The following is a 25,924-nucleotide window of genomic DNA, read 5'->3' on the forward strand; positions in this document are numbered from 1 at the left end:
TACAAGGATGTGGGGAATTTTCAGATTTGTTTCCTGAGTGTTCAAAGCTTTGTTGTAGATGCCCATGAAGTGCAGAGCTGAGAACAGTGTCCCATTCTCTGAAGGGAACGTCTCCTCTCCGAAGGTGCGAGGCACCTTTGGAAGCTCAGAGGAGATTCTGGCAGCAGCAGGTGATGCTTCCCTCTGCACCAGCTCCTCTCAGCTGGCTGCTCTGCGAAGGTGAGGGCTGAAGTGATGCTTGCAATCTGCTTCCTTGCTGCCCACCTTCCACCCACATCTGCAGAGCTCCTGTGGGCTGATGCTTTGACAGCCCTGCAGTTGCAAAGGCTGTCGGAATGACAAGGTGCGAGGAGGAAAAGGTGTGCTTTGCACCCGCTTCACTTTCTGCACAAATTCATTGTTTTTGATTAGTAATTGCAGCCAATTCGCTGTTTTTAATTAGTAATTGCAGCAGAAGGTTCAAAGAGGTTTTCATTACATAGTGAATGGTAGTCTTGCGTGGAAAAGTTTTGCAACCAGAGTCTTCTGGATGCACTTCCTTGCCCACAGGAAAGACTGAATCAGTCTCTCCTGAAATTAACTACATTTTCTCAGGCTTCAGTCATCATACTACATGTAGGAAAAATGAAAATCTTAAGTTCTGAAATATTTATTAGCCCCTCATTTCAGTGGAAATGTGAATAAAATCTGCATACTTCCAGAAAGAAAAATTCTTACATTTTTAATCATACACTTCCAGTATGTTGAATCCTGCACAGCTTGGTGGTATAGATATTTTAATTGTTACTTTAAAGTTTTGCTTTCCTTTATTTTGAAGGCCATTTATAAGGCAGAAAAACATTTGAGAGTGAATATAACACATTTACTGTCTTGCTAATGAAGAAAAGACACATCAAGAACACAAGAAGAAGAAATCTAACATCTCTACAAATAAACTTCTTTTTTGCATTCTTATTGTGTCCATTAAAAAAACATTAGTGATGTGATGAATATATGTAGGGTGAGGTACAAATATAACTTTTTTCACAAACAGCTTCTGAAAGATTATTTTCTTTTTTCCATTACTGGTATTTAAATGTAAGACTACAAACATGATTAAAAATTAACTTTGTTCTATGGAAATGATGGGAAACAAATGCTTGTACCCTTTAATGACTCAGCCACTGAATGCACAGTTCACCTGCTGATTTTATGTGATAATTCACAAAACAAAGCATTTAATGTCCTTCATCTATATACTGAATTTTACTTATTTTAATGAAAATATGTACTGTGTCCTTGCATTTGGTACTCTTGTTTGCAAGCAGTTTGTAACCTCCTATCTAAATGTAAATTGTTTATGCGAACAGATTATTAAGAGAGAACTAAAACGAAATCCTTAAGGCCTTTAGAAATAATACAAAGCAATATGTTTACAAAAAGCTATTTTTAAAAGGTCCACATTTTAAATGTAACAATAATTTCATTTTCTTATAAGATACAAATAAATTTCAGCTTAAGAGCAGTGAATCATCATCATCAAGTTATGCTAATTATAGCATTTGAAAGCTTTAGCAAATCTAAACATATGAAAGAAAACCATAGACAGAAGATGATTTGTTGAAGGTCTGTAAGTAAGTTGAGTAAACAGTTCACATATATGATTTGCCAAGCAAATTCACCAAGAATAGCTCTTCTTCCTAGAATTACTCTGTTTTAATCTTGCAACTCATATAGCCACTTTATGTAGATTTAATTAGGCACCCTGAGGTTGCCCAAATACTTGCCCCATCTCATTGGTAGAAAATACTAAAACAACCTGACATTCATTAGCTACTGAGAAGCTACATTGAGCCAAATTGTCTATCCAACTTTATGTGGTGATTCTAGAAATAATTTTCACCATTTGTTTACAAAATGACTAAAAGAAACCTATTTTATGTAAATTTGGGGATCCTGCTGAGGTTCCTGACAATTGATAAAATGAAATGGAGAGAAAATAACCAGTGCAAATAAAAAGCAATTTGCATGAATTCTGGTGAAATTGAAAGAAGCTAATGGAGATGGCATTATAAGCAACTTGCCTTGTAAACTGTAGATTTCTCCAACGCTGTTCTGCCGGGTGATGTGATGCCAATATGCACTACGAGGAAGGGAGATCGACTTGGATAAAGTCATTGGTTCAGACAGACTGGTCTGGAGCTAAAAGCCAAAGCAAACATAAATGGAAGGTCACACATAAGCATCCTTGATTAATAATCTCAAAACTGTAAATTGAATCTATGTTGTCATGCACATACCATTTTCTAAACTACCACAGGTTTTCCACTATTATTTAAACTGTGTTACAAGCATCAGCGCTGTGAATGCTCAGGAAAAAGCTGCAAAAGTGAATCTGGGTCTATGGGTTCACTAGCAGAGGTTAATATTAAGAAATCAGAATATGTCCCTATTTTTCTACAGCTATTCTTCTTGCTGCCAGGGTTTTTTTATGTTCTTCTTTATGAAAACGATGGATTAACATATGCCTGAATTCTAAAATCCCTCTGCAATGACATTTCCTTTTGGTCATTTAGCCTGCATATTGGATTGAATACCCAGAAAGATGCTAAGAGAGAATCTGAGACAACCAGCAGAGAATTAGCAATGGAGAGTCATTAATCTCCTAATCCTCCTTTGAAGGGGAGGTGTCTCATCACCAGTAGCAGGCTCAGCTTCAAGAGCAGATTTTCCTGGTCTGGGAGACTTTATGTGACTGAAATTGGGAATTGCATGGTAAGTGTCCCTGTGACCAAGAGCTACAGCACAGAAACCTGACAGAGGGAATGTCAACTTTATTAAAGAGATCTCTGTCTCCAAGAAACTATTGATGTGAGTGAAAGACAAGGCAACACTACAGAAAAAAAAAAAAAAGATGAAGGACTGTGCATTCTGGCAACCTCTTTGGATATTCCTGTTAAGCCTTCTGTGTCTAGAAGAAAAGAGAATGCACCTGCAAATATTTTGTATCTCTGGCTTTACAGAATTTAAAATGTGATCAATAATTTTTGGGATCGAACAAATCACCATAACATTGCAAGCATAATTTTTTCAGAGGATGTCTGAAAATATCAGTACTGAAGGATCAATTAGGTCTGAATATTTAGAATGAAAAATCTCTTAGTTTCAGGGGAGGCACCAGGATGGTACTCTCAGAGGGTGTGCCTAGAAACTCATTTGCAGAGAGTTCAGCTCCAGAACAGAAGGTATTCAAGGTTTGGATAATTTACTGCAGGTTTATCATTAGTTCTTAGGGATTCCTCATTGAGAATCATAATGCCAAATTTAAAAAAGTCCTTTTTAACTGTACAAACTGATATTATTCTGTAATTTAAACCTCTTCCTTCCCCCAAAATATATTTAGAGACAACATCCACCCAAAGATCTAAAATGATTTAAATTTTGAGTATTAACACAAACTGATGCATGGAATATATTTTGCTTCAGATCAAAATTCTGCTGTAGTTACTTCTGTTGTTGTTTTCTTGAGAACTGCCATCAAAATAACTCCCAGTATACAGCTAATGTCTTTTCTGCTCATTTACAGCCAAGTATTACATTTAATTTGTCAGTGGTGCAGATCATCACTAGAAGCTATTTGATATGAGGTAAAGAGCTTGCAGAAACATTTAGTTCATTAAAATGAAGTCTGAAAGCCTTATCACAAGAATTCCAACTTTAGGGAGGCTTGGGGGTTTACATTTTCTTGATATACAGAATTTCCTTTATTGTAGAGATCAGGAGAGTAACAAACCCTCTATACTATTTTACCATGTTTGTATAGCAAAAGTAACAAGAGTACATTTGCCAAAGAGCAAAATTATATAAAATAATCTTTAAAATTTAGTTTACCAATTATTTATTAACAATTTAATGACTCGAAAGGTAAATTAAAGGCAAAGCATTTTCTTAGCATGCATTCTGAAATAAATAATTCCAGTAAATAGAACCACTTTGACTGCAGTTTATTATCTCAAAGCTAAATCCACAGACTGAATGGAATATGTGACTAAATGTATCATCATTCCTGATCTGAGTTGATTAGCTCCTGCCTCATCTGACCAATAGTGATGTAGAAGAACTTTATTTGCACACATTAGAGATTTAGGAGAATAAAAAAAAAAAAATCTCTTCTCATTATAAAATAAGGTAAGAACTGCTTTAGTGCAGAAGACTGCACTGAAAGCATTCACAATACTTTGTTTCCTCAGATTCTCTAGCTAAGGAAGAACTTCTGATATCACCTTTTGGGTAAGAATTATCACCATATGCTAACTGCAATAAGACCAGATGAACCATATTTCTCTGGGGACTCCATAGAGAAAAAAATGCAATTTCTAGTTTATTACTCATAAAAAAACCCCAACTTTAAAATAAAATATCAATTTTGTTTTTCATTTGCGACTTTAAAACAGAAACATAAACCTTTGGATTTGAAGATATATCATATAAGGGATGGTAATATTAATTTATCCATGGAGTTATTTTTACTGAACTACCATCAGCTATAATTTTTCTTTTAGTCTGTTTTATCCATATAAAATTCACATTGTTGATCAAATGTAATTGACAATGACAGAATGCTTACTTCTACAAACTGCTGTTAGTCAAAATATTTCTCTGTTCAAAGAAAATTGAATAATATATTGACTGAAACCCATTTTCTCTGGAGAACATTTTATATGTTACATTGTGGGTGTTTCAGATAAAAAAACTTGAAAACGAAAGTGAAGAAAATACATAAAAACATCCATATTATCAATTGTTCATATACTACTAGATTGCTCTTTTTTATATTAATAATTACAAGCTAAACTGACATTTAAAGTACAGAGATCTACTCTTTCAGAATCCCTGACTCCCAGTTGTAAATTAAATTCTGGTAGCTAATGAAGTTAAACTAGAAAAACAAAACAAACAAACAACTTGTAAATCAGGGAAGATTTACAAAACTGTCTAACTGTTAAAAAATTAGATGCTTAGGTTCAAGACCTCTGGTGTTCCAGACCAGTGAAAGAGAACACATTTATAAGTTCAGAGACTTCGTCCTCCATGCCCTTCCCTTTTGTCTTTTTACTATGCCTCATTAAAAACCAACTGGCACTCCACACTTTTTTTGAAGCAGCTAATGCAAACACAGAACTTTTCACTGTTGAAAATCAAGTAAATAACCTTTAAATTTTCTTATTTTCTCAAAGCAGGTAGATCATTCTGCACGGATTTATTACTGTCCTTCATTTAACAGAAATGTAATGGTTAAAAATGTATTTAAAATTATTTCACCTATCTCATTAAGTGTGTTTACCATGCAGAAAATTAAAACATCTCTGGGTCTGGATTTGTTCTTACATAACAGACCAATATTCAGCTGTTGTTTGCAACACCAACACATTTTTCTCAGGAGCTGGCAAAACAGGCTCAGATGCATAAGCATCAACTGTACAGAAAGGGCCCATCATGACAGAGGCAGCAAAGACACCTAGAAGTAAACATTTCTATTTGGGAATGAATTTGAGATGATTCTGCTGCTCTACTTCACTGTGGTGAGATCCCACCCGGAGTACTGTGTCCAGCTCTGGGGTCTGCAGCACAAAGACAGGAATTTGCTGGAGCACATCCAGAGATGGGACTCAAAAATGATCAGAGGGCTGGACGCCTCTCCTGTGACGACAAACTGAGAGAACTGGGGTTCAGGCTGGAGATGTTCAGGGACAAAGCTTCAGGGAAACCTTATTGTGACCTTTCAGTACTTTACAGGGCCCAAATGAAAAATAGGGCAGACTTTTCAGCAGGGCCTGTTGTAACAGGACAAGGAGTGAGGGTTTTTAAATTAAAAGAGGGTAAATTTAAATTGGACATGAAGAAGGAATTTTTTGTGATGGGGGCGGTAAAACACTGGCATTGGTTGCCTCGAGAGGTTTTGGATGCCTCATCCCTGGACACATTCAAGGTCAGATTGGACTGGGCTCTGAGCAACCAGGTCTAGTTGAAGATGTTCCTTCTCATTGTAGGGGGCTTGGACAGATGGCCATTAAAGGTGCCTTCCAACCCAAAGCATTCCCTGATTTCACTGAGGGTTCTTTTGCTGTGTCACATCTGTGTTCTGGTCTTGATAGAGGAAAGCAAGAGCAATATACCAAATTAAACATGAATCTAGAATGATTTAGCTACAAATATTTCTCAAATCTAGTGTGACTTCCTTCAGGAAATAAAAAACATAACCTAGACTTTTTTCCCCAGTTTATGAGGTAGAAAGTGAGAACAGAACTAGAACTTAGGTAAAAAGTAGAAATGCACACAGGAAAACCATATTAACTCAGGGAATTTTGTAGTAGGAATATAAAAACCACAATTATTACTGAAGCATTTTTGTTACCTGATGGGAAACATGCAGTAGTTAGGGTTCATCCATTTCGCCCAGAATCTGTCTGATAAAATACCCTTCATACAGCGAACGTTACATTTCTTTGCTGCATCTAAATCTAATATCCAAAGCCATAATATCCAAAATATTGAGCTCTATGAAGTTTTTGCTTTTCCAGTGACAACTTTATTATTTTTACAGGTCTATTTGATTAAAATAGAAATTATAAAAAAAGAAAGAAGTCTATTAATGTGTCACTGTAAGAAGTTTCCCATATTTTTCATTATTGCTCTTTTATGAAAGTCTTAAATGGTAAATTTTCTTTTAATTCCCATAGGCCATCTCCATTGACTTCAATAGATTTGTTACTCTGATACCAATAATGAATACAATTCCAAAAATGGAGCCTGTTAACTGTATTAGGGTTCTGAGCTTTGATCTTTTTAGCATATTATTCTCTCTGTTTTATTTTTTTCATTAAAAAGTCAAAACACTGAAGGTGACAGAAAATACATTTGGCTTGAGGAGACAAACTGAGCAATTTATAGTTCATTCCATATTTTTTTTTAGTCTGCAATAAGGACAGTTTGCTTTTTACAGATATGCTCAGAAAATAGGTTAGTTTATTATGGATAAAACCCTCTGTCTCATTTCAAATTCTCATTAGTGTCTTTAAACAAATAGCAAGAGAACTAGGTCACAGAAGACTAACGAGAGTAGTAGTCTAGAAATATGAATCTAATATCATTATTTAGATTTTTTTTTCTTTCTAACTCCAAAGAAGGTTACTTTGTGTTATGCCTTGAAGAGAACGAGGGTTTAAGAAATATATTTCACCTCACAAGTGTCAATTAGCTGGCACAGAGTTTTCTCATTTTCTTATCATGACCAAAAAAAGGGTATCATGTTTGTCTTTTTTGCAAAAGCAGCAATGGTTGTCCTGGATTCAACTTTTATACTATGACACATAGATCTATTTCACAAAAAACAGTTCTCATCCAGTACTGTAAAGCAGACTGTTTCTTCATCAGCACAGGTTTGCCCAGGTTTCTTTTTAAATCAATTCTCCTGCTCCAAACAATTTTCCAATTTGTCATTTTGAATTCTGTCTCTTCATTGATCCACTTCCACATCGTTATAAATGTAAGATATGGAAGTAAAATGACTAGACTGAGCCTTGATCCTTCTTTGAAAATATTTAATAAAACTTGATGCAGATACAGTCCTATGAAATAGCAGTGAGAACATTCTTTCCTTTGGTGATGTGTTACTAGTACTCTTTGGTTACAATTTTTCTGTAGCCCTTTTTTCACAATCACTTAGCTTGCTTAGAACGTAGTTATGTTCATTTTTATATATGTTGCTTGGACTGTGTTAATTATTTAAATATGTCAACTATTATATAATAATTTATAGGTATCAGCATACTATTTATTTGCTATGCACTGATTTATATTTATTTTTACAGTTTTATCCAACTTGCTGCTCCTGACAGAACACATAATATTGGCAAATCCCCCACCAATATATGACCTCACAGGTCTCCTGAAAAAGTTTTTTTCTTTTATTTTTTCTTTACTCTAAAAGAAGCTCATAATAGATCAGTGTTGCCAGACAGAAGGGATTGAAGTTGGAGGAAAATTAGATACATTTTACAGCACGTTGGGATTATATTTGTTGAATGTCAGTAAGGTGTGTGTCTTCACCTATATTCCGTCACAAAACTGTGGGTTTCTTCCTTTTGTGAAAGAAGTTTCCTGGAAACTATAATAATTAGTGTGAGGGTAGAAGCTCAGATTCTTACATTTTTCAAAGGTTTGAGCCATTTTACTATAAATAAGAAATACTTTATCCATTTTTCATTGCATAAAATCATTCACTAATAACATGGGAGATAATGCCAACATGGAAAGAGCTGAGACTATTTCAAGCCTGGCTATACTGCAGGTCTCAGTAGAAACAAACACAACTGAGCTAATGTCTTCAAGAAAAACATGTATGTGTATACATACATATATGTGCATGGTAGAGAATCCAGTTTTGCACAGAAGTTATTTGCTGATATTGACTGTCCTTTCTGTTGCCATGAAATGGGAGCCAGCTATTGTGGAGAGTATTATTAATAATTGGTTAGCTGAGAAAGGCCACGCTGAAATAATGCCGCTGGTTAAGCTGAAGGAGAAAAGTCAGCAGTCAGCAAGCTAAAAGGAAAGGTCAGCAGTGACCTTGCTGCAACATGAGGAAAGGGAGTAGAGATTAGTCCTGAATATATCCTGAGAATATGTAGAAAGTATCAAAAGTAGAACCATAGGAATGTAGAAGTAGGCGTAGATGCTGATATGTAAGCTGACCAATCCTGAGCTCAACTTTTGCAATATGTATGAAGCTCATTATTAACTGTATTTAACCCGCCGTACTGATCAATAAAATTGGGCCTGTGATGATCAAACGGATGTCTGGGTCTCCTTCCGTCGACAAGCTATGTATGCCTGCAGCCCAGAATGCCAGCCACACCTGAGCCAGCAGGTTGAGGGAAGTGATTCTCCCTCTCTTCTGCCTCGTGAGACCCCACATGGGGCACTGCATCCAGCCCTAAGAGCCCCAGCACAAAAAAGAGAGGGATCTGTCAGAGCAGGTGCAGAGGGGGCCATGAAGATAATCAGATAATCAGAGGGAAGGAGCACCTCTGCTGTGAAGACAGGCTGAGAGAGCTGGGGTTGCTCAGCCTGGAGCAGGGAGGGTTTTATCTCATCAGTGTTTGTAAATACCTGATGGGAAGGGGCAAACAAGACAGAACCGGGCTATTTACAGTGGTGCCCAGTGACAGAACCAGAGACAACATGCAGAAACTGAAACACAGGAGATTCCTGCTGAACATCAGGAAACGCCTTTGCTATGAGCTTGAATAAGAACTGGCACAGATTTCCCAGGAAGGTTGTGCAGTCTCTCACATTGCAGACATTCAAAAGACATTGGGACATGTTGCTAGAAAACCAGCTTTGGTGGCACTACTTGAGCTAGGGAGGTTGGACAAGAGATCCCTTCCATCCTCAACCAGTCTGTGAGTGTCATTTCTAAAATTACAGAGAAGGTTTTACTGAACAGGGAGAGTCCCAGATCTGTCTTCTGAACAGTGCAAGGATAAGTCAGTTGAGGTGGAAAAGAACAAACTGAAATGCATCAGTTAGAGAGATCAAAGAAGGAGGCCCTCAACAAAAACTTGTCTTCTTCATTTGGAGCAAATGTTTTCTGGGTAATTCAGCCTGAGAGTTATGGAGTTCCAGAAGTGGCTCTTTCATGAGGTTTGTCAAGCCAGGGCTAAAAATAGTGAGGCTTGCTATCAGTGCTGACATACAAGTCCTTCCTCTGTCCTCATTCCTCTGTCTGTTTTTCACTCTCCTTGCTCTGCTGAGTATTCCTCCTTCTTACAAAGCTACTAGAGTCTGACCTCAGCCTGAAATGCTCTGGCAAAGTCTTCAAAGTACGAGATTTTTTTCATGGAATTACTTGCCAAAAGGTATGACATATTTTAAACAGATATTTGGGACACTTGAAATCTCAGTGTTTTACTTGGGAGTACTGTAAGGACAACCCTTCTGACCTCATAGAAGTTTGCTTCAGAACTGGTGTGGTGGAAGCCATGGTATGAAAAATGTCTCTCTCTAGCATGTGGCAAGAAAGGTGAAATAGGGATGAACACAGACTGTCCTCAGTTGGGAGAACCCCAATTGAATAAATTTGGGGCTGAAAACCGGATTTCTAAAAAATGCTGCAATCTATATTCACTGTTCCCTGCACAGTTATTTGGCTTCCATTATTTCTGATAAAGCAAATCCCTTTGACCTCTTGAGATTTCTCAAGAAGTTTTTCTTCTATTGTCTAAAACAAATCAGTAGTTTCCAATTACATATATTTGTGGAAATCACATTTCTTTTAGCTTCTTCATTTCGGTATACAGAAATTACTGACTGATGAACTTTAATAAAATGACAAAAAGACAATTTTCCGAATACTTTCTGAAACTGTAATCATCAATAACTTTTCATGAATATTCCTCATTAAACTTATCAGTGCATGACTCCAGTATTCAGCAACACACATAGTCTGGCTGACCTCTACTTTCTCACATTTTCAGAAGTTAGTTTTATATGTCATACAAAGACATTTCAATTAAAAACAAGAAATACCAAACCTAGAATGCATTAAAATTACTACTGTGGGTAAAGTCTTCTCAGATAACTCATCAAAATCTTCCAAAAAACATGGTTCCTTCCTTTCAACTATTTACTTTTAGACATTTGAAATGCATCTTGAATCACACTTACTGGGGCTAGTTATATATATGCAATACACATGAATGTAAATTATTAAGTTTTAGCTTTGAAACATATTGTATTTTTGAGGGGGGCGAGAGGGAGGCATATGCCTGCACATATGAACACACATTAATTTAATTTAAGACAGCCTATTAATTAACAATTAAATATTTACTTCAGGAGGTGCATGGCCTTTAATGAGTTTTTTACAGATCTAAAATCAACTGAGAACCTGGTATATAAAAATAAAGGGCTATTCCTTTCCACTGTGTGTCCTTGCACACAGGGACCACACCATGATCATGTATATGCATAGATACGGCCAGAGATTTCTTGACATTGTTCTTTTAAAACTGAAATAAGTGATCATTAAAAAGCAATGCACACACTTCTAAATAAAAATATATCAAGTATATTTGGAAGTATTTGGGTTTTTTTGGCCCAGAAACAACTTGTAGTGAGAGACATGGTTATCTGAATTGCAATTCAAACTTCTGCTTATAAAAGAAGCCAGTGAAATTTTTGCTTCCTTACTGATGTGTATTTACTAATATAGCAAAAGTAGCTGCAAGACAGGAATTCAGTTTAGAAGGTGGGAGACAGAGAAATGTTCACAGATTGCTTTATCTTTCCATATACTTGCATCAGCCCAATAAATCCTGACATTAGCAACCTTTCTTCCCCTAATTTCATTTTCAGACAAAAACCAGGTGTTTGTTTTTTCTTTCTGCTGGCAAAAGTTGCTTGGCTCAATAGAAGTTGTACATACATGCCCACATGCCATGTAACTCAAGTCTTTTCAAATCCATAGTTGTTATTTAATGAAACAATCCTTTGCCTGTTTCAGCTTCAAAAAACAAAGGAAATAGAATTATACCCGTTGCCATGGAAATCTGTAACTCCATTGCTTTTTTTCCTTGTAAAACAAAACGTATGGAAAACTGAACACCAGACAATATGTGGGAACACATCACAGAAATACCAGCATTTTAAAAAGGATTTTACAAAATCTCAGGTAGTAACAATTGCAACTTTTACCACTATATTCTACAAGGAAATGTTTAAGATAATGAAGAGAAGAACTTTTGCTGATTTATCAATGGGTTTTGAATCACAAAGACTGTAGAGATGTGCATTCAACAGCCAGTCATACGAAACCATATGAATCTTGCCTGGCAGCAGTCTTTATGGAAATGGATTCTGACAGACTGAATATGCTATGAGACTAGCAGCTTTTACCCTGAGACAGTCATAAGAAACAGAGAAATGGATGCTTCTGCCATAGCACAGAAAATCTTCATTAATTCCTTGCTGCTGAACGCTGCAGAACTGAAATATTTTTGAAAAACCTACTCCTGCAGCTGAGATGGAACAATACTTCATTACATTTAACATCTTCATCACCAGCGTGGGCAGTGGGACAGAATCGACTCTTAGAAAATTTGGGGATGGCATCAAACCAGGGGGAATAGTCAAACACCCAGACAGGAGGGCTTCTATTCAGAGGGATTTCAGCTAAGCAGAGGGAAAGGCTGACAGGACTGTCATGAAATTCAGCAATGAGAGATGTCAATGCTGCAACTGGGCCAGGTCAAATGCACACAAGCACAGTCTGGGGACTGACTTTATAGATAAAAACTTTGCCAAAAAAGGAACTAGCTGTCCTGGTGATAATGAGAATGACCAGAGCATCTATGCAGTGATGGAGGCTATGGATGACACACTGGACCACATTAGCAAAAGCATGGTAAATACAACCAGAGAAGTCACATTTTCCCCCTGTTTGGCAATTGAGAAACTACATCTGGAAGTTTAGCTATGTTCACAAAATCTTCAGGGCCCAGGCACAAGAGGAATATCAAACTGGAGAGAGCCTGGCAAAGAACCTCTAAGAAGCAGAACATGATCAGTGACGCTGGATTAAATGTCTAATGTTTAGTCACCGTGAGAAAGCAAAGGCTAAAATAAATCTAAACCCATTTTTTTCTCTCTCTTCTGAAAAATATGTTGCAAAGAAGACTGTTATCAGAGATGCACAGTGAAAGGACAAGAGTCAAGAGGTCACAGGCTGTGGCAAGGGAAATTTGAGACAAACTTAAGGAAAAAAATCCTTTACAGTGTGAACAGCCAAGTGCTGGAATGAGCTCCCATAATCTGCATCATTGGGGGTATTCAAAACTTGACTTGCTAAGACCCTGGCTAACTTTATCTAGTTCTGATGCTATACCTGCTTTGAACAGGCAAGTAGGTGAGCTGACCACCCTTCCAATGCCAGTATTTTTGATCCTATATTCAATGGATTTGAAAATTTGAGAGCCAATGAGGTGCCCAGTGCCATCGAGCCAAAATGACATTCTGCTGACTGTGGTATTCACACATCTTTGTTTAACTCAGCCACTGTGGTCAGTGAAATAATGTCAAACCAACAGCACAGGGTCTACAGTCTCTACTACTGCCTAACAATTCTCCTCAAGTAGATGCCTGCATAGTTGATAAATAAAAACCCTTAGCATGGCTGTTATATAAGACATCAGTAGCATAAGAACAACAACCCACAGCTGAGAGAAAACCAAACTCTATCTGGATAGGCTCTAAATAAATCTAATAAATACATATTGAAAGCCTGCATGTACTTGCAGTATAGGAAAGTTTCTGCATATCAGATATGGCTTCTTTAGATGCTCAGTATCTCTTGTCTTCAGTCTAAACATAATCAGAGAGATCATAAATAATTTTCATGTTAAAATCCTTGTAATCTTTATAAAATAAACAGAAGTGGAGAAAAACCACAAAATTAAGAGATATTGTGAACTTCACCTAATTTTTGTCCTACCAACAAGTACCTGATGAGGCAAAGCACAAAAAGCACAGGAGGGAATTACAAAGTAACTTTAGAGCTGTTATGAGAATTTTTGATCCCTTCTCAGATTATTACTTTTTATAATTCCCCTATTCTCTGAAAAGCACGGTGCCCCTCTGTAAATCATTGATAAAAAGTTTTCTATTAATCAGAGACAAAGCCTTAACTATTCCCTTGAGTGATATAAAGAACTCCTAAACAGAGTTACTGCAACAGAGGAAGGCCTTGCTTGACAAGAGACACAAAATGATGATATAATTCAAAAGACTGATGAAAACCATGTGAAAAATACCTTTTCCAGAAGATCATTCTTCTGCGAAAAAGCAACTGACTATGATTCAGGGTTTGTTATGTTATTGTTTTGTTTTTGTGCTGTGCCTAGCATACAGCTGATTATTCTATGACCTTGGGCAATTCATATACAGCTGAGTTTGGCCTTAATCTTTCTGTGCCTCATTTTACTCATTACTATTAATATTATAATAATACCTGTCTCCTGAGAGCACTGGATAACTTCATCAGCTATTATTTTTGCTAATAATAATAGAAGCTCTATAGTTGCTGCGTTTTATAAGAAACAGTTTTCTGAAAATAGCAGATATGAGATTAGTACTAAATTAAGCCCCCTGGTGAGGTGGTTTGAGGATTATTTTTTAGTAATACTTCATTCAACTTAACCTGCTTCTCTGTTGAGGGAGTTCAATGACATGAACCTACCAGCACAGTTACACAAGTGAGCTTGTTTAAAGGCACAAAATACAAACGAAAATTTCCCTTCCATATTAAATGCTTCTCTGAGGTTAGTTAAGGGGAGGGCTGGGTTTCAGTCAGATGTGCAACAACCACCACATAATTACAGCAGCTATTCCTAATTTATAGCTCATATCACCCACAGCTTTTAGGAAGCAAAACTGCTAAACAAATCATCAATTTTGTTTAGAGAAAAGTTCTTTGGCTCTTCATTTCTTGCATTTCTGGAAACAAATATGAATTTTAGCCTGACAGTGTCTTTCTATCTACTTTGTTATCTCTATAAACATGCAATATTTTGTAAAGCACAAGAAAAGTGGAAAAAAAATTACAAATTTGCTCATGTCACTAACCTTCAAATCCTCTTATATTCAAATGCAGCTTTGTAAAGATGAAATAAATGATATCTGACTTTTAAGAAATAGCTCTTTAAAAAGAGCCCAGAAATGTAGATAGGTGGCTACAGGGATTTTTAAAGTGCTTACACGCTAAATTCTCAGGAGGGTTTGCATCTTTGGATATCTCACTATGAAAACATCTTTGCCCTGTTGCATTCAAACAAGCTAACCAGATTGTGGTGACCTCAATGGAAATGTTCACAGTGCAGCCCCAGCTGCATGCAAACAGGTAACTGAGGTGAACAGAACAGGGAAAACAGTGTTCATAGGTTTCATGTATGCAGCTTCAGGATGCATTCATGGGATGGAGCAGGCTCCATGCAGATAAAAAATTGTATCATCTCACTTGTAAGACACCTTTGTAAAGCTTTTCATACAAACTTTGGCTGAGCTCACAGTTTATATTAGCAGGAAGGCAGATTTCAATCTGAGTCTTAGGCAGCATGATGGACAAATAGTTAAAAGAACATGGTGACAGCATACAAAATATTCCAGAAATTTTTAAGGAGAAAAGAACGAGAGTAATTTCTTGGTAAGGATGCCCACCCATGTGCTAAGGTACTTGGGGTATAGTCCATAGGAGAGATTTAAAATACCTTTTTGCATTCAAGATCATCCAGCTCTATGGCTATGCATTAGAGAAATTTCAAAATTGTGTCAGACAAAGGAAGAATTTAATTTTCTCCATCATATTTTGAATGAAAACCCTCATGATTACTACCATTTCAAAAACATTCAAAACTCCAGGGCAAGTTAAGTTTCCAAATGGCAAAACAGCATTTAAATTACATCACCAGCTACCAAAATATTTGACACACTCTTATGTAAGGATTTCCCAGCTCTGCTCTCACACCTACCCACGCCACTTACCTACACACCCCACAAACCTTTATGTTGTCTGCAGTGTTTTTGACATGAGGAACAGCTTTGTCCCACCCCCACCACTTTGTAGGAGCAGCTGCACAAACCCTTTGTTGCCATAGTAAAGATTTTCCCTATTCTGTGGTTTCATTCAAACACACAGCAAAGACCCAGGAATGCCAAAAACCTACAGAGTTCCTGGGAAAATCTGGACTTTACACCTCTTGCTGACTGCAAGGTGCCATATAGAGGCACAATGAAACCCTGCAGTTCACAGAGGAAGAGGGGTAAAAAATGTCTTGACTCGGTAAGGAAAGGATGAATGGGAGACTAGTGGCTGTGAAAGTTTGAATTTCTTAGTGGGATGAGGTATTTTCTTTTAGAAAGTGAATGACACCTTCTGCATAGTTTTTGAATGCCACTATTTGGATATGACTAGTAGCCCCTGAAAAAATGCCAATGAAATAAGTCTAGATTCAAGAGAATGTTTTCTTTAAAATCAGAAAGTAAAAGCAGTCCAGTTGAAAGAATCATTAACTATCATCCAGTCTGAATATCCACAAATTTCCCTCTTTCTTATGAAGTGGTAAATGTTGAAAATAGACCTGCAATGTAAGTTTTGGGATTACTTCATCTGAGCACACACAGTTTTCTGAGCCTAAAAGTTAACAAAGAGTCCGGAAAAAATTCTAAAAAAAATTCTCATAGAAATCAGAGTAAAGAAAAATGTCATTATGTACTTAATGAACCAAGAATCCTATAGAAAATTACCACTATCTGTGGGAATTTGGTTTATGAAACTAAAACCAAAATGTACACAGATTCTGACTTATGAGGAAAAAAAACCAAAACAAGTTCAAAATTCCTGGTGTTGTTAATCTTGGCAAAATTTATAGATAGTCGCAGACAGATTGACCGCTGGAGAATCCACTGTGTCAGGGGAGGCTTAGACTGGACACTAGGGAGCATTTCTTTTCTGGGAGAATGGTCAAACATTAGAACAGGCTTCCTAGAGAAGGAGTCCATACCTCAAGATGGTCAATCTTTAACAGGCATTTGGATAATGACCATAAAATTGTGCTTTAACTTTTGGTCAGCCCTGAAGTGATCAGGCAGTGGAACTATGTGACCATTGTAGATCCTTTCCAATAGAAATATCCTATCCTATCCTATCCTATCCTATCCTATCCTATCCTATCCTATCCTATCCTATCCCATTACAGATATAAGCTTCACAGCACCCATGCAAACCAAGTAAGCACCTCACCATCTCTGTATTGCAATAAAGCAGCCAGGTTTGACAGGGTTATAAAATCTCTAGGCACACATTATACAGCAGCACCCGTACATAGTTTCAGATGGCAAGTACAGAACAATATTCAGCTAAGTATGCATGAATAGCTGACCTGAGGCAATGCTTTAGCTTGCATAAAGTACATGAGTTCATGAATCATCATATGCATTCAGAATCTCAGAACTTGAGCTTACATATAAATTGGAAAGAGAAGAAAACATACTAAGAGACCAATGTGTCATGGCATGGGATAATCTTTGGATGAACTGTAAAATTTTATTCTCCTGTTTCTCCTTCAGGAATTGAATCAACTTAAAAAGACTTAGGCAGAATTACAACATAAAAGAACTTTGTTATACAAAGTAAATTACAGTGGTGAAATTAAGCCCAAAAGATATATAAAATGTATTTAGCTAAATGTTTCATATATTTATTGGGTCAGCAGCATCCAGTACTATCTCTCTGAAATTCCCCTACTTTACAACTTGAAATAGTAGGTGATAGGCACACCATTGCAAAAAGACATCAATAAAAACTGTAAACCAGTCAATGCTCAGAAGATGCAGTGGCAAAAGTCGAATACTTCAAATTGAAACCATCATGTTAAAATTTAGAATATTTGATGTGTCTGTTAATATTTGATCCTGTAATGTTTGATGAGTATGCATTTAGCTTGTGACCAGGTTTGAAACACATAAAGAGAGTACAGACTTACAGGACAAAGAAAAATTAAAAGTTCATTAACTAACTCATGCTATTATTTCTTTCAGCCTCACAGGGTTTTTTTTCCATGTTTCTAAGACAATTTGCATTAATATTTTTAACTCTATTTACATTTTCATTAATACTCTGACAATACTGATTTATATTTATCAGACCAGTCTTGTGAAATACCCTCCTCACACTGTTCCTTATAAGAAAAATGAAATTACTCTCAGTCTTTTTTTTTAACTACCTTTCTCTTCTAACACCTTCCTAAGCCCATTTCATTGCCTGATATTTGTCTTCTTTGGTAGATTCATTATTTCCCTGCTAATAATGTATTTTAAAGATATAATACATAAACTCCTTGATATTATCTTCTTTTTTAATAACAGAAATCTATCATGATGACTCTTTCACTTATATTAAGTTGAATTTTAAAGACAAGACTTGTAAATAATGAGAATAGAAATATACCGAGGCAATGTTTCATAAGGGTGTTTATCTTCTGGGAAATGTTAAAAAGATCACAATCTAAAATGGCTTTCAGCTCTGCTGTCTAAAGTAAAATAAATGTTATAGGAAAGTTCCAAAGATAATAAGTTATGAAACTGGGGCCATCATAATTTATTCCTGCATTTACACTTCCGTCTTACTGATGTTTGATTAAGTTCAGCTGGCTAACATCAACTTTAGTGCTATCTTATTTAGGCTTATTGTTTTACATATTGTAAATTTTTATTCTTTTGCAAATACACAATAAGTTTTTACTGGCAGCTCTTGAAAGAAGTAATTTGTAGAGCTACAAGTGTATAAGTGTTTCCTCAGAATTCCTCCCTCATATGTGTAGTCCTAACATAGGAAATCTACAGATCTTAACCTGCCATTTTCTACCCTTCAACAACAGTGAGGGCAGAAGCTGCATTAGAAGTGTTTTCAGTGGAAGTTAAATGGCACAAGATCAAAGCTGGCATTAGAAAGGAAAATTAGAGATTAAAATTCCAATGCCATGTTGTCGTCCTGGTGTAGAGGTTAGACAGACAAGTGCTGCTGAGAACAAATGCTCATATGCTCATATGTAAAAACCATCTGAATACCAATTCTTTAAAAAAAGATCACCAAACCCAACATCACCTCCTGATGGCAAAGAGGAGGATACTCAGCCTTCTTTTAGATGAAGCATTTATGGGGGATGAATTATTGTTTTTCTTTCTCTCCTTAGCACAGGACAACTGAGAAGAGCCAATGGTTTGCTGCTGACTCTGTAAGCCAGTTCAGTTCGGTAAGCCTGAAGAAGCCTGCCCCTTTTAGGCAGGTGTTTGGGTTTTTTTGCTTTTTTGTTGGTTTCTTTTTTTTGCCAAACTAGTAAACTGAATTGGCTCAGTCAGATAAGCACCTAGGTTAAGAGAAAGGAAGTGGAAGGAGCTTGCAGTCCAGTCTGGGGACTGGGGAGGAGTGATGGAGCTGGCTGTTAGACACCCAGACATGCATCTTCCAGGCTCAACATCGGACTGCAGCCAGCGGGGGGATACAGGTCATTCCCGAGGCTAACACTTTTTTTTTTTTTTTGCACAGTAATTTCAAGACCAACAGACTTCTAAACGCTACAAAGGAAAAAAATCCAAAATTAAACAAACAAGGAGTCAAAGGGCAGAAATGGGGAGGGACAGAGGAAAAAAACAGGAGGTTTGTTCAGATGATAAAAGGAAAGTAACTGACACTCTCATGTGGGTAACACAACAGCGCAAAATAAAAGCATGTAAAGAGAAAGACTGTCATTGTTCTTTTAAATTTGTCATCTTGGAACTAAAATCACTAAAACCCACTGCAATATCGCTCTCTCTCCCACAAAAAACCCTACAAAACAGAATTATCATCTGTATTACAGTGATCCATTGAAAAAACAAAGATTGAAAAAAATGAATATGCAGGTAACATTTCCCTGAAAATAATTTCAATTTAAGTACTATCATTGAACCTTTTTTTTTTTTTTGTCCCAAACAAAGCAAGCACAAAGCACTATTGCTCTGCCAATGCGACATTTCAAATTCAATTAAGAAAACCACCTGAGCTAAATTAGATCAATGTCAACTTTGCTGAATTTTTGGAATAAAATCCAGTCTGCTTTGATCTCAGCAAAACCAATAACCAGCTCAAATCCACACCCATGCCAGTGACTACTGATCTCATATTTCAGGTCTTTCTTCCAGTGTTATAATTCGAAAGGAAAATGGGCAGAAGATGAAAGTGTGCACATGACTGCCTGCTTAAACTGGCTTGGCTTCTCCTGCTAGAGGTGACAAAGAGGCAGATTTGGTACTGTACAAGCTGCCACAGAACATTTTTGCTTCCAGCCCGTGCACTTTCAAAGGTAATGGGAAGAATTAGTTTTCTTCTCATGTCTCTCTCTTATTAACAGTTATCCAGCATGCTGCTTGGTCCTAGCAAAAGATTTTTTAGCATAAAAATGAATTTATTATTTAGCATTCTGAAACAATTTTTGATGGAGGGACTTCCATAAATAGAGCAAATGTGTCCTGTGGCTCAGGCACAGGCCATACCTAAATACCTGCATTTGCCTAAAGGCAATACCTTTATTCTTCTACCAGAATTTGTTTCTGGGCTTTTTTTTTTGTGTGTGTTTTTTATTTTGGTTTTTTTGGGCTATTTTTGTATTCTCATGGTGATGTATTTTGTATATTTACTTCAAAAGGTAATCATAATCTATATAGTTTATCAAGGTTTCTCTAGTAAAAAAAAATCACTTTAATTTCTTTTATAATCTGTATTCATTTTTTATACTAGATTATACTACTTTTTTTTAGACTAGATATTATTATCTGGTAAAATTAAATGAAACTTCAGTGTATTCATTACTTAAAACCTATCAACATTTAGGACAGAATATAAATATTTGCAGGAGTATTAGTTCTAATGATTGGAAGGATGAAGCAATGATTACTGTTGCATATCTTTTCTTTTTCTGACTTGTACAATAATGGATATAGCATTCGCCTTTATTTTTAAAAAAATCTCATATATATACATATACACACATGTCTATGTCTATGTCTATGTCTATGTCTATGTCTATGTCTATGTCTATGTCTATGTCTATGATATATCTATATCTATATCTATATATCTATATCTATATCTATATCTATATCTATATCTGTATCTATCTAATCTATATCTATATCTATATGCAATTTAATTCAACACTGTTAAACTTGAGCTGTTTGTTACAGAAAGGGCCAGGAAAGAGCAAAATTCCCCAAGTGTAGATCTATAGATAAAAAAGATCAAATGTCAATCTTTGGGAAGACCCACTAAATCCCTGATTTAAAATATTCTTTTGCTTGTATTTCAATTTCAGATCTTATGGAAAAAATACACATAGGTGTTTGGTGAAATTGTTGGAATTAGCTACAAAAACACTCGATAAATGGAATGTAACGTACTTAGTCTATTTGACATTTTAGTTTTTGTTTCTAATATGAATAAAACTCAAGTGTTGCAGATGACACAGATGATCCCTGAAATGTTCAGCCCCCTACCAGTCAGAAGCAGCAGAGTTTCCAATTCCAAACTAACATTAGTTTATTAGCTGAAGCGTAAAATCAACAGGTTTTCCAGCCTCTTTTACACAGCAGCCTCTGTGAGCCTCTCCTGATCTCCGTGTGCAATCACAGCACAGCCTTGTCCAGGAGACAAGTGCATCGCACACGGTGTGGCTGATGAGTCATTGCTGCTTCTCAGCCCGCTCTCGCTCAGAGTTGGATATTGCGTACCATATGGCCACAGCCCTCATAAATATGGTTTCAAGAAAGTCATCTGATGGCAGAATGGAAATGGCTTTGTAAAGCAGCAGAGCTGCTAATTGATGGGTGGAAGAGCTGAAAGTGATGGTTCTGTAAAAGGAAAATCTTGTATGATCCTGGTCTAAGCATTTATTATGGCAGCATGAAAATGTTCTAATTTCTGTTACTGGTGTAGACACTTTAAAAGCAAACACATTATAAATAATGATGCATTTTTCCTGCTTTTCCCCCCTTATTCAATCATTTTCTGCCCAGCAGAATGCAGTGGTTTTTTGCCAGCAGATCTACTTCTTCAAATTGTCTTCCATTTATTCTACCTTGTGCTGGACTTTCCAGCAATTGTGCCTTATTAATCTTGATTGTAAATTCTCCTCTTCCTGCGTTTCCTGTCCAAACTTTGTGCACCTCCACTATTGTGCACCTCCACAGGCTCCTACTTTGTCTAATTTTGTGGAAAAATCCAACTTCTTTTTTCATAAAGCACCAAAACCAGGCTTTTTTATGGCTTCCCAGTTCAGGTTCTCCTTACAGACATGGAAAGTCTGAGAGGAACATTCAACACAGCAGACTTTTGACATGGAAATCTAATTCTTTTTCTAGTTTATTTTTCAATGAATAAGGAAAATTGTGTCTCTGCCCACAGTGGGTGAAGTTGGCACTAGATGATCTTTAAGGCCTACTTCCATCCCTTAACATTCTCTGATTGGTTCTCTGACTTCTCTGAGGAGTAATTAAGACTAGTTGAACACTGGGGGTCTTAGGTTGGTCCTTGCAAGAGCTTTGTCTCAGCAGACTGAGAAAGGTGTTTTGACACTGGTGGAGTGTGGGGGATAGATCCATATAAATCATGTTTGCATGACTGGAGACACATACAGTGTGGATAAGGAAAAGAAGGAAATGCCACAATTAACCTGAAATTTCTGTCTACGGAAGAAGAAATGCAGAGACTCATGGTCATCCCAGAAGAAAAGCATGCAGACTAGGCTCCCTGGCCTGAAAGTCAATTTCCCAGAGCAACCATTAAAGATTATTTCTACTTCTAAGCAAACAGGGAAAGCTTTTCTCTTGCTGTCTTAAAAGATTTCTAAATTTTTCCGCAGTAGTCACTTAAACACAACTTGTGCAAACTGGAAATTCTGAACACAAAATAATAAAATAGCTCCATTTGAACTCAACTGCATTGCTACTTATAATGTAGAAATTATAAAATAATTTCTTTCAGGGGTTAAGAAAAAACAAAACATGTCTTCTGTCACCTAGAAGTGTTTATACTGGGTTTTATTCCACTTGTGAGGTCATGAGGAGCAATTAAAAATCATTCATTGGTAGTCAACACAATAGCTAAAGGTTTAATCTTTAAGTAACAGAGCCCCAGTTTCAGAGAAGGTGACCATGGACCTCTTGTCTAATGGTATCCCCTCATCCAAAAAACCATCTACAAAAGAACATTGTACAGAACCAACCAAGGATCCCCAGCCATGAAAGTACACAAATCTGAAAGTCTGTTTTGTCTTAGCCACACAGCTGATACTATCGTTACAGTTGAATTCACTGACTTTGGTTTATTACCAATTTTTATAAGTTTAAAGACTTTTGGTAGAAGGACCTTACCCTTGCCTTCTGCTCCATTTCCATCATTAATCTTTCATGCTGCTCAGCTATTGCCAGTGTTGCAGAATGGACCTTCTGATATATCATTTCTCCTTCTCGTGTTTGAAAGGTGAACAGCCCTTCTCCTGTGTCACACATCCTGCAGGGAGATTTAAGCAGAATGGAAAGAAAACAATGAGTATTGTGTAATTTTTATCTAACTATTATAAAAAGTGCATACCTTACAGTAGCAAACGCCAACTTTAGAGACATAGTTAAGCTCTGAAATTCCAAACACCAAACATCTACAGTTATTTGTAGCATTGGAGAAAAACATATTCCAAGAGATGGGCAGAACTTCATTAACATATTTTTTAAATTCAGTTTTAATCATCATCTGGATAGTGAAAAAGAAGCTTTAGCATGGAATAAAAACTTGAGGTAATAGAGTCAGATATTTCTGTCATTTTTTCAAAATGTCTTCACCAGTAAGTGTGAGCTAAATTTAATTATCTTAACCAATTGACGCCAGAAATACATAGTACATTGTGACTTTGAAAAGCTGACATTTTAAGAGAACACTGATCAACTAAAAATGCCATTATGGTTAATCACTACAAAGATGATGCATTGAAAGACAGCATTAAAAGGGTTAAATTATTACTACCTCTGTCAGTATATTTATGTGAGGCAGCATCCAAAGTTATCCTGATAATAACAAAAGCCATTCAGTCCATGTGAGAATAAGAACAGTTGTAAAAGAAGATTAAATAATGAAAAAAAACCCCATCCAGAAAGAAAATTTACTTTCTTGTTTTGAGGGAGCAACTGCTGTTATCCTCATCTGTGATATCACTGCAGCATTATTCAGAGAAAGAAGACTGGTACACAGTAAATACAATGACAAAAACGTCTGGGAAATACAGGAAATAGGAGTAAGAAATAATGTTAGATTGCTGTGTGACCATTATTTGGAAGATGTACATGCTGTTAACCAGTGGTGCAATGCAATGTATTTATATTAGTAGTTCCATTATATTATCAGCATCTGATTTACATATTTTTTATAGAGTACTTGCAGTTTCAGAAATGGAATTTCAAAAATCCTTTTTATTTGGTCTGATACCTCCTGTAAAGATTTTCAGTTATCTGTGACAGAAAAATGTTTACTTGAGTCACTGATGCAAAACATGCATCAACAATAGAGAGATTTTAATTTGCCTTAAAGCATCAGATTCCTTTATTGTTTTGGACATTTACATAAGTTTTAAAGAAACCAAATTTTGTTAATATCCCAGCTCCTGCAGCATGGTCCCATAAAGCCCAAAACTTACAGAATTAAAAAAAAAAAAAAAAAATTAGAAAAATGTGTCCCAAATAGTTCAAGATTCAAATGGGTTTTTAAATATTATCTTTAGAATTTGCATCTCATATTCTGTATGATTATTCATGCATTAAATTTTACAAAAAAAAATTCCCATCAAATGAACATACAGATCTATATTACTTTAAATAATAATTTAAATATATGTCCTACTATATTATGTGCACACACAATTATACTGCAGCTTTTTGAAAAGACAGTACTTTATTTCATAAGTCTTATCTTTTTGTCAAATTAGGATACTGCTTCCTAAACAATTTCATTTAAAAGGTTATCTGAATGGGGCTGTTGTGCTATATATGGGACTGCTGAGAGTTTAGCAGTTGCTTCTGATTTCAAGGTTGATCAGTGAAAAAAAACCTTATTAACACTTACAAAATCTTTTCCTGTTCACTGGAGGAGACATGCTACTGTGAGCCTTGTACAAAGAATTTATGCATGTCTCTGTTTGGGAAGAACAGAAAGTATCGGAGGCAGAAACAGTAAACAGAGGTGTTTCTGAAAAATACCTGGTGAAAATACTTTGTAACGATCAGCTAAGATATTGAAAACAAAATTCACAGTCTTAAGAATACATGATTAACAATATTATCCATAGTTCTGGAATAATACCAGTTTTCTTCATTGAAAAATAGAAAGAAAATAAAATCCATTTTATAGATAAGTATTATTTAATCAGTGTTAATGTGATGTGCTAATTAAGGGATTTAAAAAAGAGCTTTTTGTATTAAATTCCAATGGAGATCAAGATCCCTGCTGTAAACATTTAAGACATATTATATCCTTAGACAGAGTCCTCCAAAGAGCTTCTGGTGGAAATAAAATGTCCCCAGAGTTTTGTGGCATTATGGCAACAGCCTTTCAGCTCCCTCAGGGCATCATATAGCCAGTACTCTGCTCTTTTGTAAAGAGATCTTAATAAAATTCAAACAGCGTGAAATGGAAAGTCTGGAAAAAAGGATGGGGTTTCAGAAACTGAAGGAAAATATGATCTTTTTGTTGGTTTCAGAGGATGAAAAATCCTACAGAGATAAAAACAAGGAAATGGGGGAAAAAACAGGCAATGGGGCATGATTAACATTGATGGACTTAGCTGCCTGTTTTCACCATGCAAACCCCAACCACCCCCTGCCTGCCAGAGCAGGGTCTGTCCCTGGCTGAGGCACCAGTCCGGGCTGTGGCACTGCCACCTCACCCCTGCACAGCACACTGCCCTGCCTGCCAGCCTCAGCTGTGCTGGACACGTCACACCAGGGCTGGAAAGCCATTGCCAGCAGCCGCCCCGGGAGGGCTTCCCTGGCTAGTGAAGGATGGTCTGCACACAGCTGCTCAAAACTGGAGGTGAAGGAGAATTGTGGGCATCATTTTTTAAAGTGCTGAATTCCCCTAGCTCGACTTGAAGTTTAACAGGACTCAATGCCCCAAAGAATTAAGCAGTTGTTACTTGGCACATCTGAACCAAGAGAAAGCAGCAAAAATTGTTAGCATAAAACTCTCTTTCTTCCATTTAAACTTCTTATGAATAATCTGTCTCTCAAGGAGATGAATCCCTTTGCCGTAGTA

At 36.4% G+C, this 25,924-nt stretch overlaps 1 protein-coding gene across 1 annotated transcript in view; it reads right to left on the minus strand.

Annotated features, from left to right (window-relative positions):
• The window catches only part of DOK6 (docking protein 6), a 241,688-nt gene that overhangs the window by 38,834 nt on the left and 176,930 nt on the right, over window positions 1-25,924 (minus strand). The window contains exons 6-7 of the mRNA XM_058815279.1: window positions 22,999-23,137; window positions 2,064-2,181 (exon numbers count right to left, since the gene is read on the minus strand). Coding sequence (XP_058671262.1) covers window positions 2,064-2,181; window positions 22,999-23,137 — 257 coding nt within the window. The remainder of the gene's footprint in view (window positions 1-2,063; window positions 2,182-22,998; window positions 23,138-25,924) is intronic.

Source organism: Ammospiza caudacuta, chromosome 1 (genome assembly GCF_027887145.1).
Source record: "Ammospiza caudacuta isolate bAmmCau1 chromosome 1, bAmmCau1.pri, whole genome shotgun sequence".
NCBI lineage: Eukaryota > Metazoa > Chordata > Aves > Passeriformes > Passerellidae > Ammospiza > Ammospiza caudacuta.